Here is a 19,533-nt window from a genome sequence, read left to right on the forward strand (position 1 = left end):
TAAGCCATTTGAAAAATAACAAAAAACAACAACAATATTACCAGGGAGGACAATACCTAGAGACGAAAGGGAATTAACACTCTATGACTGTTTTACATCTTTATTCTTCATGTCAGTCAAGAAAAAAAAAAAAGTACAAAAATTAAATAAGGAAATCCCCTCAAAGCAGCACCAGCTTCTCATTCAGCGCAATCTGTGCTTGGGTCAGGTTCGACAGGTAGGTCACCATCAACAGGTCCTGCAACAAGAAACGTTTTGTTTAACAATTTGATTATATTCAGGATGACAGCTTCACGAATACACGGTCGGTTACGTGTCTGAAGTATGGTTTGTCATAACTCCTTCTGTGTTTCTAATGTAAGTGGTGTGTAAAGTGGTGAGACAAAGAGCCAGGAGAGGAGCAGCATCGACAAAAATGCTTCCTGATTAAAAGCTTCCTGTAATCAGTGCCAATGTGCGAGGAACAAGTCTGAGTGCAGCAATTAAAGAATGGGAGGCTGAAGGAGACGCACTAAATCAAACAGCCACCAGCATGAGCAGAAGTAGTTTTCAAAGCGAATAATAAAAGAAAAGAACTCACATTGATGTTGGAGTTGAGCATGTTCTCAAAGTCCTCGGCTGAGATGGTAGGGACCTTGTTGACCAGGTCCATCAGGAAACGACCGACGCTGTTATCCGCCGTCACCTTGCCAGACTGGAGACAGATCGAACAGCATTTTAAAGCCACGATTAAAACTTGAGAGATCACAAAATGATCTCTACTGAGACCACGGATAACAGAAAAATTAAAACGGCAGGAGAACGACCTGGAAAAACAAATAGCAGTAGGTTATGTTTAATCATGGAGTAGGTATGGAGACTGTTTTTAACAAATCTGTTGGTTTATTTTTTAATGGACTTCCACGAGTCTCATCACCAGCACAACAAGCTTTACTGCTCACCAGCACATCCTCGATGTATGCGAGCACAGTGGTCAGCATGTCCTGCACCCGGGCAGCGGACCCGGCCACCTGGGACAGATCGGAGGTCAGCCCCTTGGTGCGGGTGGGGGCTACACGCGTCCTCTGGAGAAGGTCGACTGCAACAAAGAGATGGATCATTAATAATGCAGCACCGCTGAGAGCAAGAAAAATCGCCAAAAAATTTAATAATGTCTCTGGGATTCATATTTTTTCCTCATGACGAATTTGACAAGGCACAATGTCGAGATCACAGAAATGTAGTCAGGAAGGATTAGTTTTCTGTTTTCTTACCGCCTATCCTCTCAGTGTCGTAGTAGATATACTTGACAGACAGAGGAGTGAACATCACGCCAACGGTTTTTCCTGGCACACCCATCTGCGCACTGTGCGTGGGAGAAATACACAAGCACATTAACACACACACACACACACACACACTCAAGTGTGTAGTTGATCATGCAAATGAGGAGCGACCGGCAGGATAATTAGCTTACCTGACGTAAGCCCGGATGTTGATCTTGCCACTCTGCAGCGCTGCGTCCGCGGTCAGGTGAATGGGGTTGGTGGCCTCACGGCTGTAGTACTCGTGGATGAGCACCGAGTGTTCTGTGATGTCAAAACCGGTGGCATACCTGTGAGGAAAGATGTCACCGCTGTGAGAACAGAAGGTCTCTTTTTTTAAAGTATATGTGTGTGTTCTAAATCTGTTTTACTGACGCACCAGCCGATGATGACCTCAGTGGGGGAGACCCTCTTGTGGAGGTCGTACATGTTCTTGGCGAACTCCATGTCCACAGCCACCTGGTGTCATGTCAAATAAGCTCAAGATTAATTTTAAACATGGCCACTTCTTTACCAAACAGGTTTTCCCATTATGCCAAATGAGACATATTAGAACTAATCGTTTAACACATTTAACAAGCTCAAACATTTTTTAGATCTGTGATAATTATACAGGTATTGTGCGGGCAATACATGACTTTTACATGAAACTTTGAAATTTATAAGATAAAGCAGGACATGTAATACTTAAGCAAAAGTTTAAGGCCCTTAAAATGCTTGACCCCCATAACACATCCAGAAATCCATTCACACACATTGCATGAAGTTAACTGATACAATATGTGATGGGGTTATTTTTCAAAAGCAGACTCACTCAATTCTTTCGAGCCTTTGCATTTGCAGAAAACTGTATTTACATTCTGTGAGGCAAGCTCCTGCCATATGAATACACGGTATCAACATACATACAATATCTACTGCACAAACCGTCTACACAATGTCATCGTCATTATTATTATGGAGAGTTAGAAATGGTCAAAGTGTAATTTTAAGTTCAGGCAATGTGTAGTTAAAAGTATATCGTTAATGTTATTAAACATCTACTTTGTAGTGTCCACACAGTATTTATGGGCGATGTGACTAGAGGCCGCCGATGCACAGCATCACTTCATTCATCCCAGGTGCGATGACGTCGTACTGTGAAAAAAAAAAAACGGAGTTGAGCAAACGCACCTCATCTTCGGACTCGTTGTGGGGGACAGAGAAGCAGTTGGTCACCTCGATCGAGTGCTTGTCAACAGTTCCTGAGAAAAAAGGACAAGCGGCACACGTGAGCATCGCTGTTATCATTCGAGTCGCCTTAGCTTGTTAGCTCCGTAGCTACCGACCACACATGACGACCCACTGGCACCGGCTAACACAGTTAACGCTGATAACCTCCAGCCCTGTTGCTGTACGTCTTCACAGCACATGCATCGTCAACACGGGCTATGTAACGTCGCCAGCTTGATTTAGAGAGTCTTCGTAGTCGTGTACACGCTAGCTGTTAGCTGCTAGCGGCTGTTAGCTGCTAGCTGGCTAACAGCCGCTAGGGCCGAAGACATCATGCGCTAGCAGGCAAGCTAACATTAGCTAGCTGCCCCATCACCCGTCCTCCTGGCCGAAGGGCGGTTCGTCTAAACGGATGACAGACGCTCACCCAAAAGGGTCCCGATCACTCGACTCGCTCCCTCGTTCCTCCGCTCGTACGAGTCGCAGATAGAAGCGACGACGACGGGGTGAATTTTCACCACTGGCCCGTACACCGACATCTTGGAAAAAGGAGGATCGGACACCGCCGGGCTCAGCGGTTACATATAGCACCCCCTGGAGGCCGGAGGCCGAACCGCGTTTTAAAATTGTAATACGTTTAAAAATATATATATTTGTATGTGTGTGTGTGTGTGTGTGTGTGTGTTTTATTGCTGTAATATAATTATATATTAGAATGTCTAATTATGATTAAGTCACTGATACCACTATGATGTAACTCATTCGGAATTATTAAACATATGGGTTTCTTAAAATGCACATCATTCGTGTTTTGTTTTTTTGGTGACGTGAATAATTTCTGATTATTCACAGTAATGACATTATGTACCAATTACCGATACAGTCACAGTGTATGAACAGTTGCAGTCATTTAAAAAAAAAAAAAAAAAACTCCAAATGCGAGAAATCAAGGTTATACTTTTTATGCTTTTTTTATTTTCTAACTGCCTGTGGACGGAGGAGGGAGACCGTCCGGCAGGGTCGGCGGTGGGGGCTGACGATGACAACATCCTCCGCCGCTCGCTGGCGTCACACCTGACCGACTCTCGCATCCGATGCACAGATGATGGAGCTCACCGCGCTGCCGGGTTACTACCCCGTCGCCACCATTTCGCGCGTCCGCTGCCCGACACATGTTCTCCGAATGTCGTGATTTATTATTTGACTCGTATTATTCCTGCGTGTGTGTGCGCGTGTGTGCACTTTTCGTTATGCCTGACCTTCCAGTGGACCTGGTATTCGCTTGTATTTATTCACCGTGATCGCCGAGTGGTCGCATCGAGGTGGTCTTTTTTTGTTGTTTTTTTCCTGGAGAGAAAAAAAGGAAAAAGAAAGAAAGAGGCGAACAGGAGCACAGGACTGATGCTGCGTCGCTGGTAAACACGAGAGATGGGTGTCATGGAGCCGAGGCTCCAGATTGTCGTTTCTCTCATGATGCAGCATCTCCTCATGTACAAGTTGCTTCACTGAGCAGGTACGATTTATTTTTATCATAACATGAATCCAAAGTCTCAACCCTTTGTCTTTAATTTTTTTTTTTTTTGCTTCTGTAGCCCATTGGCTGGCTAATAGACTCCCTCTAATTGAGAAGATTTATCTCCGATCCATCCATCCATCAAGCGTAGTGCGTCATCTCGGTTGTCACCGTCAGCCTCCTCTTGCGTCCATCCGCCGCTGGTCCAAATGGACGCACATCGCCCGAGGCTACAGAGGACATAGGACTCCATTTTACTGTGCACATATTTCAGACACACACACACACACACACACACACACACAAAGTGTCTCACTGCCCACACACTGCACATATTTAACTCAGGTTCTTAGACCTGTGTGTGGGACTTATGTAAGAAATCTCAGCAGGCCTGTAGTGTAAATCCTCTACATTCAACATAGCAGGAAGAGCACTTACACAACACACACACACACACACACACACACACACCCCAGGGCGTTTAATGAAACATGCAAAACAGTGAAAGTGGCTGTAATGTGCATATGGCACTCTGTGCTCACGGCTTATATAGATAAATGACACATTTATTCATGTTTCAAGAACTATGTGAAATAAGATTGTGACGTACTCCGTTTGCTTCTCGCATGGACAGGAAGTCAAATTTGCGTGGCGAGCAACCTCCCAGGCCTTTACTAAAGAGAAACAAAGACTTTTGATGAATTAAATGGATAAAATCTCCTGATGAAGTTTCTGTTTCTTTGCAGAAAGGGTGAATCGGAGAATGATTGCGACAGCGGAAAACAGCGAATCAATTCTGTTAATGTGTTCATTGTCTTCTTCTCTATTTCAGGCTTCGGTCAAACAAAACAAATGGTTCAATCAATGGTCACTGGACTGGACTGAGTCGGCCATAGGGAGGATACTAATAACACTCACGCACAAACACACACACACCCGAGACAGACAGACAGACACACCCACACAGGCCATGGCGCTGGAGAACTCGGTCTTCCCCTCCCGTCCCGACTCCCTCTCGCTCCCCGTGGAGGAGAAGGGGGACGGGGAAGAGGTGGAGGTGGCCACCGAGGCCACCGCCTCCACGGGGCTCTTCAACCTATCGGAGGAGCTGGGCACGGTCGTCACCACAGAGACGGCGCCGTCCCCTCCGACCCCGATCAAGGTCAAAAGGTCGTTCCAGTCCAAGCTGGCCGAGCGGGAGGACAAAGCCAACGAGCCCAGGAAGAAGCTCCGGGTGGCGGAGAAGGAGAGGGGACGATTCGGGTGGGGTGAGTGACTCTGAAGGGGCACTTCCTGTCCCGGAAGGCCCTTCGCTTCATAATAAAAACAGAAATGTTAAATGTTATGACTGTTACTGAATTCAAGTTTGCACTACGCTACACGAAAGTTGCAACATTATTGTACCCGTTTAACTTCTCCAGAGATTGGGGGTTATTGATGGACTGAACATTTTCACTCGCACAAAATGTGTATTAACTGAACTTGTGCACCACTTCCTCCTTCCCTACTGGCTTGCAATGGTAGGGACCCTCCTCTAATTTGGACCAGGCTTCAGGGCTTCACCCGTCAATGATTTCAAAAGTCTTGCACATCTTTATTTCTGTCATTTGGATTGTCCAGTTTCTGTCCTCGTTCCTGTACAAATTCATGACAGGAAAAAAGAAAAGAGTAAACAACCCCAAACCTAAAACACTTGAATAAATAACTCAGGAAAGGTAAGATCTCTGTGACCCCCCTGGAAGTCTGTTGTTTGTGTGTGTGTGTGTGTGTGTGTGTGTGTGTGTGTGTGTGTGTGTACACCACAAACAACATGAGAGTTTTTATAGATTTTACAGCTAAAGATTTTTTCTCCCCCTCTGTTTGGCAACAGAAAATCTTTAGAAAATCTTCGACGTCATCGGCAGACATCGAGTTTCGGGGGTCGCTTCCTCAAAGAGCAGCAAAAGAACAAGGACCTTGTTTTTTTTCGAGAACATGTAGTTTGAACCAAAATACCAACGTACAGCAAGAAATGTACAAGGCAGTCTTCTCCCTTAAGTATTGGCTTAGACGCACACTTTAGGGATATCCATCGTCGTTGTCAGTGTAACTTGAAATAACACCGGGATGGTTTTGTATTTTGCCACGAAGAGGAAGAATGAAACAAAAGACTCTCCACAAAGAAACCTCAACAACTGCCCTCAGGGTTGTACAACAGCTAAAGTCCAATGTTGTGGCTTTTCCTTTTCCCGAGCGCTTGATGATGTCCCGTCGTACTTCATCTGCTCTCCTCTCCTCACCTGTCTGTTTCCATTTTCGTTCCCCATGGTTCTCTACCAGCTCTAACTTTCCTCTGCGCCACGCTGCGTCTCTCCGAGTAGTTTTGTCCCCTGGGCACCTCCCTGTGTTTATCCTCCATGTTGCTTCATTCACCTCCGCATCCTCTGACTGAAGTCAGAGTTGCAACTTCAAAGAGCCAAAACTTTGCAGAAATGTAGAAAGGCAACTCTGTGTGTGTGTGTGTGTGTGTGTGTGTGTGTGTGTGTGTGTGTGTGTGTGTGTGTGTGTGTGTTTGAAGACTTCTAAGGGATTTTGAAAGAGCTCTCTGGGTTGTGAAACTGAGACACACATGAAGATTTGTCTTTGACCTTGTTTCAAGCACAGAAAAGCACCGAGGCTCACGCTGCAGGTGCATTTCCCCGAGATCAAGACATCACACATTCTTATATCTCCAACTCAAAGCGTGGCGCTCCTCCATTTCACATGCTAACCCCTGACGCCCCAATGTGTTTCCCACCAGTCCGGACCCGGCGCAAGAGGCAGCGCTACGTGGAGAAAAACGGCCGGTGCAATGTGCAGCACGGTAACATGCGGGAGACCTACCGCTACCTGACGGACATCTTCACCACGCTGGTGGACCTCAACTGGCGCTGCTCGCTCTTCGTCTTCGTCATGGCCTACGCGGTCACATGGCTCTTCTTCGGCGCCATCTGGTACCTCATAGCCTACTGCAGGTGAGATTCACGTGCAAAGGATAGAAGTGTAATTTACTTGGACGTTTTTGGTCCAAAACCATGGACGACCACCATCCACGGTTAGATTGGTCCCCTACACGCCTTGCTTTCGCCAGGTTATTCTCTCAGTCACCGGGACTTGTTTTTCAAGGAAAAAGGATGACTCGATTTACGGTACAAAGGAACTGCACCACCCGTTGTGTATGTAACGGTGGCCAGTCAGTCGAGTACTGTGCGGTGTGTGTGAACCGTACTCCCTGATAGCCCGAGAGACGTTCTAGCGACAGATGCTAGAGCCCGTGGGTTTGAGCCTCGTTGCTAGCGCGTGCGTCTCCCATGTCGGAGGTCGGGAGTTCGAGGTCACCCTTGTTAACGTCGGGTGCCGTGACCCGGGCACGGGAGTTAGGTTTAGAGGGGTGAGTGTTATGGTGGCCAGTCAGTCGAGTACCGTGCAGTATGTGTAAACCTCATTCCCCGACACCTTGAGAGGCATTCTTGCGACAGACGTCAGTAGAGCCCGTGGGATTTAGCCTCCTTGCTAGCACGTCCATCTCCCATGCCGGAGGTCAGGGGGGTTCGAGGACACCCCCCACATTACATGTAACCAAAACAAGAGAGAAAGAATGACGTCCTCCCGGTATCTATCCCCAGTGATGGAAGTGGCAGGCAAAGGAAGAGCCGAATTGACAAAACCACTCAACCTCACAAGAGGAAAAAGAACAAAAGCAGGTGAAGGGGAGTGCTAGAAAAAGAGATAAAACAAGAGTGAACCTCTGTCTGGGCATTCACTCCGTGGAGAGAGGTCCGCGACTTGAGAGGTTCTAAAAAAACACGACATGCAGTTTGTCTTCTTTAACACAACCAGTCAACCTAATGGGCCCACCACCAGACATTTAACTAAGGTTAAGTGTTCGAATTGGGTTGTTTACGATTCTTTTCTGCTTTGGACAGTCGCCAGGCTGGCTGCTGGCGTTGAGTCAGCCATGATGCTAACGCCGCCGCTAGGTGACGCGGGGAGCCAGAAAACGAAGGAGGCGCTTCAGTGTACAAACGTCTTTCTTCTCCTCTGTTAACTCCAAAGTGTTGTCGACGACTTCCTCGAGAGCTCTGAGGTCAAGTCTTGTTGCTGCTTTGTCCTTATGACAGAGACTAAACAATAAAAGCACCTGGATCCGCTAGGGGCCCGGAAGTTGTCTGTTGCCCCTTTAAACATATTTAATAGAAACATATGAGAGGGGCGTACCACTCATATTTTTATTTCAAACCCCCCCTTAAATGAAATTAGCACAATGCAACTCCACATTTTTGAGATGATGCTGCGTGCGAGTGACCAACGCCGCGGGACATTTCTGCAAACGAAGGCAAAAAAAGAAATCGCCCCATTTGTTAGCCGGACAGGCAGATGACAAAGCAGCATTAATTTGACCGTGTATTTTATCACGACGTGCAAACTCTTCACTGGACGTGTCCGCCGGATTCCCCCCACTCTAATTAGCTAACGTATTCGCCTCGTAAAAGTCCTGACCTTTTCATATCAATTACGGGCCACCCTAAGTGGTGCCAGAGCGCCGTCGCTGTATTTCCTTTGGTCACCAAACACAGGTCAATAAAAGTTATAGATTATATAAAATGCTTAACACCACTTTCATTAATTAGCCCTCCCCGTCCGGCTGACGCCGTGTTAAATGGGGACATTAGCCAACTCTGCAGACTCTTTAAGTGGTGCAGGGCTTAACAACCAGCAGGTGCTGTATGGATGATGGATGATGGGAAAAAAGTAGAATTATACCGCATCAGGAAGAGAGTGACAGCTTGAATGTTAGGTTAGCCATTACGCTTAAATGTGATGGAGCGGATTTCTCTCTGGTTCATTACAAGAATTAGCCGAGAGGGGACGGTAAACATAAAGGGAGGGATGAGTCGTCTCGTCAGACATACTGGTCACTTCTCCACCTCCTTTCTAAAAATATAAATCTCACTGTCTTTTTTTCACACCCTCTTTGTCAACCCCCCCCTCCCCTCGCCCCCTTTCTCTCACACTCTCCTCCTCGTCGTCGTCGTCGTCTTCCCAAGGGGCGATCTGGACCACCTGGAGGACGAGACGTGGACGCCATGTGTCAACAACGTCAACGGCTTCATCTCGGCCTTCCTCTTCTCCATCGAGACGGAGACCACCATCGGCTACGGCCACCGTGTCATCACCGACCAGTGTCCAGTGGGCACGATGCTGCTGCTGCTGCAGGCCATACTGGGGTCAATGGTCAACGCTTTCATGGTGAGCAAACTGAGAGAGGGAGAAATCACACTTCTGCTGGTCAGCAATCGTACAGTATTGTGACGAATGCTGCTGATAAAGAAGATTATCATGTTTTCCTGTATATATGCAATATGCTAATTCCCTTTCTACATCGGCCATTGTATGTTGACTACAAATCTTAATTCTTCAATCTTAGAGAATTTTACTTAGAGGAAATTCAAAATCAAATGTCAAGAAACCGTCAATTACAGGATGTAATCATATGTGGTGATTTCTGCACACTAACATTTGACAAATCGCATTCGGTGCAGATGGTTATCTTCTTCCCGAACACAAATATGCCAATGGCGCTGGACTTTTTGCAGCGTGCAAGCGACTCTTTTGTTGAGGAAGAATCCACAGATTGTCGTCCGGGCAGAATCAGGCCTGTGCATGTTTATGAGCTGGAAACATGCCATATTAGCAACTGATGGAAATGTGGGCGGGTTTACGATGCATATTTAAAAAGGCTGAGGTCACTTCAAGTGTCACTACTTTCTTTAAACAATGAAAGCCCTAAATCGATCTGTCAAAAGAAACGCGTTGAGCCTGTATTCAGCTGTATGAGGTCATTAGTTTTCCATATAATCCTCCCGTCAGTGTCAATCATCTCTCGTGAGTTTTGAGCAGAGCCTCAGTGTCACACTGCCCGTCCTCCCTCCTCCCCCAGGTGGGCTGCATGTTCGTGAAGATCTCGCAGCCCAACAAACGCGCCGAGACGCTGGTGTTTTCGAAGCACGCCGTCATCTCCCTGCGAGACGACAAGCTCTGTCTGATGTTCCGGGTGGGCGACCTGCGCAGCTCGCACATCGTCGGAGCCAACATGAGGGCCAAGCTCATCAAGTCCAAACAGACTCAGGAAGGTGAGATCGGAAGGATCCGATTGCTGTTGCAATCCGTCCAAAAAAAAAGCTTCATCACCTCCCCTTTTTCACGTGTCTCCCTCAGGTGAGTTCATCCCTCTGGACCAGACAGACATCAGCGTGGGCTTCGAGACGGGCGACGACCGCCTCTTCCTCGTCTCGCCGCTGGTGATCTCCCATGAGATTGACGTGCACTCCCCTTTCTGGGACATGTCCCAGTCGCAGCTGGAGAAGGAGGACTTTGAGATCGTCGTCATCCTGGAGGGGATGGTGGAGGCCACTGGTGAGGACGTAGTTGTGGAGTGATGAGAATGAAAGAATGGCCCCTAGCCGTCCCCTTAAATTCTATCAAGAGGCACCAAATTTCAAAATCACATAGATCATCAGGCCCCTGAATGTGTCCGATTTCGCTTTTTCATCAAGATCTATGAAGTATTCTCTGGGACATCAGTGAAAAGGTGATTTAAAAAAACCTGGATCTGTCAATTTGTTCTGAGCCAAAACTTTATGGATGCCTTCTCTGTGTTTCTTGGAAACTCATTCTTTAGTTTTTGAGTAATTGATTGAGGTTAAAAAATGAATCTGTCCCTGGTAACTAGTGTTAATTTTTAAAAAGGTGCGATTAAGAACTTTTAGGTTTTCTAAAGGTGATGGGGAAGCGATTTTGAAGTACGGCCGTAACTAAGTCTGGTCGTTTTGTGCACAAAAATAACCATAAAATGCAACTTAAGAACGACTGAGCAGGAACACGTTTCCATGTTTGCATTAGAAATAACAATGTGGGCGGTTAAAAAAAAGAAAGAAATGATGCTGCTAAAAATGACTGTGCAGTGAATGAATAGACGGTTACTCACTGATAGTGATGAAAATACACGTGGCTATGTTGAGCCATTTTAATATTTATGATGGTACGGGCTACACACATAATACCGCAAACAATATTGTTATTACTTGAGTGTTTTGCATTCAATATCATTATAGAATAACATAAACACACCAGCTAACAGATTCTATTGAATGAGAAGTAAAACCTTGCACTTTAATTAAACTGTAAAGTCACGACGGTGCATCTTTTGCCTTCAAGACTTTTTAATCTTCAAATTAATCTTGCAAATGCATGTATCTGTCTGGTATCACAGTAATACGTACCCATGTGAAACTGTCCATTAGAAAATTAAATTCCTCTTTTAGGACGTCTGACTTTAGAGCTTCTATGATGTCATCGTGGTAATGTACATATATATTTTGAGATATAGCAGTGAATTTGAACAGGTCTGGGGGAGTAATCACCGGAGGGAGTGATCTTCAGAGGCAGGCGGGATGTTTTTGTGGTCACACGCCGTGTTCATTGATTATTGGAGCAGTCTTTTCAATATTTGTATGAGGGGGGGGGGGGGGAATTAAAGGATGTTGAAGTACAGGATTTTGGACGGGCCGTGTTTTCTTCGACCCTCTTGTCATATTTCCTTGTGTCAAATTTATTCTGAGAGGATAATGTACACTGTGTCTATTTGGCACGAAAGTCAGTGTTTCTCAGAGCTCATCGTGATGCATGTCCACGAGGTAAAGGTGGCCTTCTTTTGCCTACTCCAAATATCGACACCCCCCCCCCCCCCCCCAGTCAGAGTGCCGCGGAGAGTCACAGAAAAAGAGCTGGGGTCATAACTCTGCTGCGGAGAACATTCATGCGGCGACAGTTTGCCAGTGAAACTGTTTGTGGCTAAACGGCTGAATTAATTATGGTCTGTGTCAGAGTTTTAGGTGTGGTGCTTTGGCTTTTCTATTTACAGTAGGTGTTGTCTTAGCACAAACAATTCCAGTTATTGTCTCTTGAACGGCATAATGTGTATAACAAATGTACGCGTGTGTGTGTGTGTGTGTGTGTGTGTGTGTGTGTGTGTGTGTGTGTGTGTGTGTGTGTGTGTGTGTGTGTGTGTGTGTGTGTGTGTGTGTGTGTGTGTGTGTGTGGTGTGTGTGTGTGCAGGGATGACGTGCCAGGCCAGGAGCTCCTATCTGACGGAGGAGGTGATGTGGGGTCACAGGTTCAGCCCGATGATGTCTCTGGCGGAGGGTTTCTTTGACATCGACTACGGAGCCTTTCATCACACATTCGAGGTAATGACTCTGAACGAGTCCCACTAGCGGCTTGTTTGAAATTTGTGCGATATGAGAAATCAAACGATGGCGACTCAATATGTATAATCCATGATAACGATTCAATATTTCCTAACTCATTGTCTGATCTGCATCTTCGGGAGTCTCACTACCTGAGAAAGAAAAGGGCTGAAGAGTGTGTGATGTTGGCAGCGAGTCTTGCCTTTGAGTTAAGCAGTAAAAAAAATTAACACAAAATATGTGTCAAAAACTTTTAAACCATCAACACAAATGTCCGGTTCGTGGCCCCGGTCGCGTCAGATTCGAAGAGCGCCGGCTTCCGTCGGACATTTTGCGCTGCTGTTTACAACAATTTCATGTTCCATGATGACTTCTGAATGTTCCACGTATTTAGCTCTAGCACTTTATAATCACTTAATATGAAAGTGGACATAATCGCCGGATCGGGAAAGGGAAGTGCCCGAAACCTTGTATTCTCTGGAGTGACCAGCAGAGGGCGACTCCCCCAGAGGAGCCTCTAGCGGGTGCACCGCCAACCAGCGGACATCTCGACTTGGCGATGTGCTAATATCTCTCCCCCCCCCCCCCCCCCCCCCCCCCAGGTGACCACGCCCTCCTGCTCAGCGCGAGAGCTCTCGTTGGCCGCAGCCAGACTGGACGCTCACCTCTACTGGTCCATCTCCAGCCGGCTGGACGAGGAGCCCACGCTGACCAACCAGGCGGCCCGGCAGCCCGACAGCGGCTCGGCCAGCAGCAAAGGAGGCGAGCCCACCTTCATCGTCGGCGAGATGACGGACATTCAGGAGCAGTCGGGACTGGGCGAGCTGAACGGCAGCGTCGCCACCGACCAGTCCGAGTCGGAGGCCTAGAGCGGGGAATGTTTACAAAAGACCTTCTGTCCATTCGCCGACCACACCACAGTTTGTGTGGGGGTTTTGTTCCGATCTTTTTCATTTTCAAAGGCAAAAACCAGTAGTTCGATTAGACTCGGTTCTGCGGTATACGTCATATCTTGTGTTACCATACGGAAGGTTTTTTGTTTTCTTGATTCTTTTGTCTTTTCATTTCTATGTTCTATAGTCTGTCACAGGTCTATTGTACGTGTGCTTTCTCTTCTGGCTATGTTTGTGTCGGCTACGAATCACCCTTGCCTATATCTACGTTTAAAAGACAATGCTATGCTTCAGGTGGAGGCCAACGATAGCTTCTCCTGTGGACCAGGGTAGAATGTTCGAGGTCGTTTGTCTTGTGGGTCAAAGTGGTTCATCTGAAGTTAAATATAAGGATTGTTCACATTTAGAATAGTGCAGTGCTTTGACACTTTATTTCCACCTTTGCACGAATCTCCCTAGGTAATATTGAGGTATAAGATAAGAGAAGATAAGTTAATATACCTTTATTCGTCCCACAATGGCAGCAAAGTGGACAGAAGAATATATAAGAAATTTACAAAAAAAAGGGTTAATATGTACAAAATTTTACAAAAATAAAATAAAAATAACATTAGATTAAAAAAAAAAACAAAGGGATAAAAATACTATAGACTGAAACAGTAGGAAATTCAACTTCCTTTAGATGCAAAGATTTAGTCCACATCAGTCACGCGTGAACAGGGTGGGAACACAAATCATTAAAAATATTTAAATAGAGAAATTGGCGGACGAAACAGTTTGTGAATTGTGGCTTGTGGACGATGAAGCCGGTTCCGGATATACAAGCAACTTCTCATCTTCCGGAGGGCGCAGAGTATTATCACGTGTAATTATGTTTGTCACCAACACTCATAAAGATTTGCTGACACTCCTGACTGCACTCGGCACATTATGGTGAGTAGGGTACGTATCTAAAACCTTTAAACACGATGTGTGTGTGTGTGTGTGTGTGTGTGTGTGTGTGTGTGTGTGTGTGTGTGTACAGTAGCACAAGGATCATCAATTTTCTTTGTCCCCAGCCAAGTAGAAATTAAAAGCACAACAGTGTCCCGCTCAAACTCCTGCTTCTGCTGCTGTGTACATATATATACATATATATATATATATATACACATACATGTGTGGCCATTTTTACTTGATGTTTTTACTATTGAAATGTAATATGATACATCGAATAGAAATAATAAACGACAGTATATTCCAGACGGACTGTGTCATGATTGTGTGGTGTGATGGAGGGTCACCATGGGGGTTTTCACCGTACAAACCATGTGTCTGCTAAGAAAATCAAACTCGTGCAATTTAAAGTACCAAGCGAGGGGATGTCTGAGGACGACAACACGATAAGACGGAGGTCGTTCATTGGTTCACCGCCTGCGTTTCTACTAGAATTCTACAGATGGCGGACGACAGACGCAACAATATTTTACACTTTTGAATACTTTAGTAGTTTAGTAAGTTTAACTTCAGTCGGGTTAGGGTTCGTCGTCGTTGCCTATCAAAATGACGACTATATTGGTTCCCAAAAACAAATCACCTTTTCATCGTCAACGCAGTTAACTCTCCTTTTGCTTTCCCACCATATTTTTATATCTATATCTTTATCGCGTTCTGGCTCAGGGCTGATCTAACTTACTGTAACTACAGTAATGGTCCATTTAATCAGTCGTACTATGGTAATACTACACAGTTTTACAGCTTAAAATCAGTGGCATAAGTTTCATTTGCCAATTTCTACTTTGTCACTTCAGAGATAAAATATTCGACTTCATATTTGAAAACTCCATTTTTCCCAGTGAACGTTTCGCGGTAAAAGTTCACATGCAACCACCTTCTCATGAAACATCCATTGTGACCGACTGAACTACTCCTCAGTTACAAAGCCGTCAATTTGCAGCTGCACCACCGCCAGCAGATCCATTGAAGTGCTGCTCAGACAGTAATGCAGCCTTATTAATGAATAAATAATATGATCCATAACACACAAACAACAAACTGCTGTCACTGTTTGACACCTTTGAGTACATAATGGAATATTTGCTCAACTTATGGCATTGCTGCTTTCTCAATGCCCTTCCCACCACTGTATACAAATACAGAAATATCTTAATTACTGGAACGTTTATCTTTGTTGTCATCCAGAATCTGTTCCTAGTAGAGCGGAACTTATCTCTCATGTTACAGACATATTTTATGAAATGTTATCGATGAGAGGAAGGAAGCCACTGCTTCTCTTTTTGTCCATACTTGGCCGGTACTTGGTTCCTTTATCAATCAAGACTTTTACTGGACAATGGACAGTAAACTATTCCGATCATGTACAATAAGAGTAAAGTAAAGCATGATGGAAAAATACTAATGAAAAAAAATGTGGATTCAAACTTTTAATGAAGCGAACCTACGGACCGAGACGACCTCGCTTTGCTGTTGACTTTATTTTTGCTTAAGATGAAAATGAATTGTCAGTTAATACTCACATCAGTTTCCTTCATTTCCTTTTTCCTTTCCGGCTTTTCTAATCACACCTTTCTCGTGACTCCTCTCATCCGCTGGACATTTCGAGGACGTGACAGGTACTGACAGCTGACAAGTGTAAAATACAAAAGTAGTTGCTTTCTTTTCTAAAATGGCCCTGTCAGATTCATCAAACCATAATGAATGATCAGCACAAATTTAGTGTTGTAGTTGATGGAGCTTCCTCTGACTATTTCATCTTGCATACTATTGGTGATAATATCATTTAGAACGTAGAACCTGAAACTGAAAAGTGAGTATTTCGTATAGTAGGGGAAAATGTGCTAAGTATTAGTAGTATGAAGTAGCATAGAATGAAAAACTCTCTCCCAAGTACCTCAGAATTGTACTGTACTGCAGTACATGTGCTTGACTAACCCTGCAAAATGAATACATCTCGATAGAAACACATTTTTGGTGATTTAACTGTGATGATTTGCTCAGCCACCATCTTCAGTAGCATTAAAAAAACCCACACATTTTTACTCTCATTTTGTATAATGAATCACTGACTACCTATACATGTTCTGTAAGGTTACTCTTTGACTAATAGCCCATAAAAAAACTTCCTTTTTTTTTTATCTGCGTCTCGCGTGAAGCCTCGCGGCGCGGAGCAGCTCATTACAAATTCATGGCTGGGTCTCAGTGCCAGGAGAAGTCAGCATATTGGGTTACCAGGCAGAATCTTGAGAAATAGAAATGTCCTTCCCCATTTCGGTTGCTAGATGGCGATAGAGATCCCGCCCGCTTCCCCCTCCAGCCAGTCGCACAGCCCCCTATTGGTGTGTAACGAGATGGGGTCCCCGGCTCAGCTGTCTCCTAGGCAACCGGGGCTGGGGACAGGGAGAGGGCAGAGTGTGCGTACGTTCGTGTGTGTGTGTGTGTGTGTGTGTGTGTGTGTGTGTGTGTGTGTGTGTGTTCGAAACTGGACTCTCACGACTGATGGGCGAGTTTATGAGGATTGTCAGAGAGAGAGAGAGAGAGAGAGAGAGATTGTTGGAGTTTGATATCTGATGATGGCGATGCTGCACGGCAGTGACCTTCAGGTGGAAGAGAACGAATGCCCTTGAAATTGAAGTTGCAAAAAGGATACGGACATTTTTTGAAATTTCCTTTTCACCCGTCACACTGGAACTAACTTGAATACCACATGGGACTCCGAGTCGTGGCGTCTGAATGAGTCATTTTCGATAACTAACAAGGATGAAACCGTCCAGCTGAAAGAATCAAAGTGCACTGTATATCCTAGACCCGACTAGTTATACCCCGACCCAAGAGAGAAACACAATCCAATGACGTTCGCCTCTCGCCTCACGTCGTATGGGATGACGTGGGTGGCTCAGGGGATAAAGCGGGTCGTCCACTCACCAAATCGGTCGGTGGTTTGATCCCTGGCTCATGCAGAATCGTCCGTGGGCGAACAGCGCTACATGAATGCAGTCCGTTTACTTGTCCAGCACAAAGTTAGCAACTAGATGGTGTGACACAAAACAGACCATTTAGCAGCGGATATAGAATATTATCCTGAGGACACGGTGGAGACCAAACCAGAGCTCGAAAGGAAAGTGAATACTTGACCAACAAAGCACATTTCATATATAGCTTATATCATATCAATGTTGCAGCTACAGCTTGTTGCACAGCTCAAAATAATCCATTCATGTCGGTTTAAAGTTCAGGGTTTTTTCCTTTGGCAAAGGTAGTGAGCTGAGACCATCGCCTACCTAAAACAAAGTCCCAGGGCCGTCACAAAATCTTCACCTTCTTGTTATGTCCATATATATCATGCATCATTCATTACTGGTCTGATCATCGATTATTTTCCTGATTAATCGATCACCTGTTTGGTCCATAAAATGTCATAAAATGGAAAAACTGCGCATCATTGTTTCCCAAAACCCCCAAGATGATGTTTTGTTTTGTTCACACGCCAAAGGTAATTAGTTCACATGTCACAGACGAGCAAGGAAACCAGAAAACATTCACATTTAAGAAGCTGAAATCAGAGAATTTTGGCATTTTTTTCGATTATCAAAACAGTTGGCGATTACTAAGCGGTTAACTTTCTTTAGCATCCAGCGCAACCACAGCTTCCAGCAGGTTATTGTCAGTGCATCTCAAAGACTCCTGGGTGCATGTGGTTGTGGAATACTAGTACAGTTTAGCATTCTGTGAAGAATACGAACAGAACGGTCTCATATGGAAATATGGAAAAATGGGAAACCTGCGTTATTCAGAAAATTGCAAGAAAAGCTAAGGGCATCCACAGAAAATATATAAATATATATTTTAAAACAATGCAGCTGGTTTAAAATATCTCCTGATGCGGTAAAAAACCCCGAATCAGAACACGTCTGGAACTGCCAGGTACTGTTCAGGTATGGTAATTTCCTCGTTGCATCGGTGATGTCAGTAGTCCCAACAATAGGACCACGGCGCTGCGCTGATTCTTGTTTCCTGCTGCTTTTAACTGCCAATATCCGGGACCATTTTCCTTTACAGCGCGAACCACCAAGGCTCTGAAGCCACGACCTTCATCAAGCCTGAAAAGAAAAGACAAACTTCAGTCTGAACTTTCCTCCCGCCGCACGGCCGATGTGGAAAAACGTGCGGCGACACCTCTCGTACGTGTAATGAGTTCAATCTCAAGTGAGACGTTCACCTCTGGGGCAACAGCTGCTCCGAGAACGAGATCGGCGGAGGCGCAGCGTTGGGTCGACGGATGGAACCGTTCCACGTAAAGACCACGAAAGTCCTTGGTTGAGAAAATCTCGGAAACCCCTTTGGTCGGCCACTTTCAGAGCAGTAAGCCAGAAGCAGAGGCTCCTCATTTTAAAAGGAAGAGTCAGGCTTGCCGTGAGAAGTAGAGCGGAGGCGATCAAAGGTGTTGAGACCGCCCACTGGAACACACGCAGCCGGCTACGAGACGGGCGGCAGAAATGGCGGCGTCATTTGCTGCCCGCCAAATGTGGCGTGATTCTCTTTCAGAGGGAAACCTCTAGACCTCATCCCGTCCATGAGGTGATGGAGATCCAAGTCCCGACCGGACGTAGGCGACTTAAGAGTCCAATGCTCAAGTGTTACGCATTACAGCTCCCGAGGCGAAAACAACCTCACCGCACGAGTCCATTTAGTCCCGCAGCTTTCAATCTTTCAACCCTTCCGACGCTGCGCGGAACAAAGATCATATCACATGCCAACTCTGGAGGAACTTGACAAACAGACCTTGTTACCTGCTGTTTTTAAATTTGAGACGTCAACCATCAGCAAAAAACACAAGAATTTCCACGTCACCAGACGTTAAAGTCAATGCATTAAAGGTGACGCATTACGCAAACAACCGGTTCAGATTTCTCTCCCACTGTGATGTCACAGTCGGACTCTTTTGGGGGGGAGGCCCCGCCTGCAAACTGAGAATCTCCACTTCTCCGGTGAAGGGGCGGAACATTTCCTACACGTTTTGAAATCGGTCGACCAATCGCAACAGACCGGGCCAGCTGGCCAATCAGAGCAGACTGGGGGTTTATCGGGAGGGGGCGGGGCTAAAAGAAATCCAGGTGTTTTAGACAGAGAGGCAGAGGAGCTGCAGGAATGGGCAGTATGAGGAAAGTCTATACTTTCAAGTCTTCTCCAATACAGCACGATGTCCATTTTGTAAATCATGGTCGCATTCATACGTATGGTATGGAATTGGGGCGTGGACACTCTGTGATTGACAGCTAGTACTGTCGAATGGGAGCATGGTTGCATGGTTGCAGGTGTAGATGGAGGTGCAGTGGACGAGCTTCTCA

At 45.6% G+C, this 19,533-nt stretch overlaps 2 protein-coding genes across 3 annotated transcripts; one reads left to right on the top strand and one right to left on the bottom strand.

Moving 5' to 3' along the window:
* Positions 1-84: 84 nt before the first annotated feature.
* On the bottom strand, positions 85-3,100 carry eif3f (eukaryotic translation initiation factor 3, subunit F). Its single transcript, XM_035633208.2, has 8 exons — positions 2,944-3,100; positions 2,478-2,548; positions 1,684-1,763; positions 1,457-1,594; positions 1,254-1,345; positions 942-1,078; positions 581-694; positions 85-238 (listed from the first exon to the last, which is right to left on the bottom strand). Exons 1-8 carry the CDS (start codon positions 3,053-3,055, stop codon positions 161-163), a joined length of 822 nt encoding a protein of 273 aa, XP_035489101.2. The 5' UTR covers positions 3,056-3,100; the 3' UTR covers positions 85-160.
* On the top strand, positions 2,456-14,199 carry kcnj9 (potassium inwardly rectifying channel subfamily J member 9). Of its 2 annotated transcripts, none has more exons than XM_035633204.2 (8): positions 2,456-2,574; positions 4,862-5,297; positions 6,809-7,022; positions 9,096-9,297; positions 9,989-10,181; positions 10,267-10,464; positions 12,166-12,296; positions 12,899-14,199. In XM_035633204.2, exons 2-8 carry the CDS (start codon positions 5,000-5,002, stop codon positions 13,163-13,165), a joined length of 1,503 nt encoding a protein of 500 aa, XP_035489097.1. In that variant the 5' UTR covers positions 2,456-2,574; positions 4,862-4,999; the 3' UTR covers positions 13,166-14,199. The 2 variants fall into 2 exon arrangements, with proteins under 2 accessions (XP_035489097.1, XP_035489096.1); XM_035633203.2 differs by lacking the exon at positions 2,456-2,574 and adding an exon at positions 3,455-4,029.
* Positions 14,200-19,533: the final 5,334 nt, after the last annotated feature.

The sequence above is a fragment of the Scophthalmus maximus genome, chromosome 5, assembly GCF_022379125.1.
Source record: "Scophthalmus maximus strain ysfricsl-2021 chromosome 5, ASM2237912v1, whole genome shotgun sequence".
Taxonomy (NCBI): Eukaryota; Metazoa; Chordata; class Actinopteri; order Pleuronectiformes; family Scophthalmidae; genus Scophthalmus; species Scophthalmus maximus.

Excerpts from the sequence above, each read along its gene's own strand:
- eif3f (XM_035633208.2), bottom strand. The coding sequence starts at position 3,055 with ATGTCGGTGTACGGGCCAGTGGTGAAAATTCACCCCGTCGTCGTCGCT. Across the intron at positions 1,764-2,477 it reads ACAACGAGTCCGAAGATGAG|GTGGCTGTGGACATGGAGTT; the intron begins GTGCGTTTGCTC and ends ACATGACACCAG. Across the intron at positions 1,079-1,253 it reads CGACACTGAGAGGATAGGCG|TCGACCTTCTCCAGAGGACG; the intron begins GTAAGAAAACAG and ends TCTTTGTTGCAG.
- kcnj9 (XM_035633204.2), top strand. The coding sequence starts at position 5,000 with ATGGCGCTGGAGAACTCGGTCTTCCCCTCCCGTCCCGACTCCCTCTCG. Across the intron at positions 7,023-9,095 it reads TACCTCATAGCCTACTGCAG|GGGCGATCTGGACCACCTGG; the intron begins GTGAGATTCACG and ends CGTCTTCCCAAG. Across the intron at positions 12,297-12,898 it reads CCTTTCATCACACATTCGAG|GTGACCACGCCCTCCTGCTC; the intron begins GTAATGACTCTG and ends CCCCCCCCCCAG.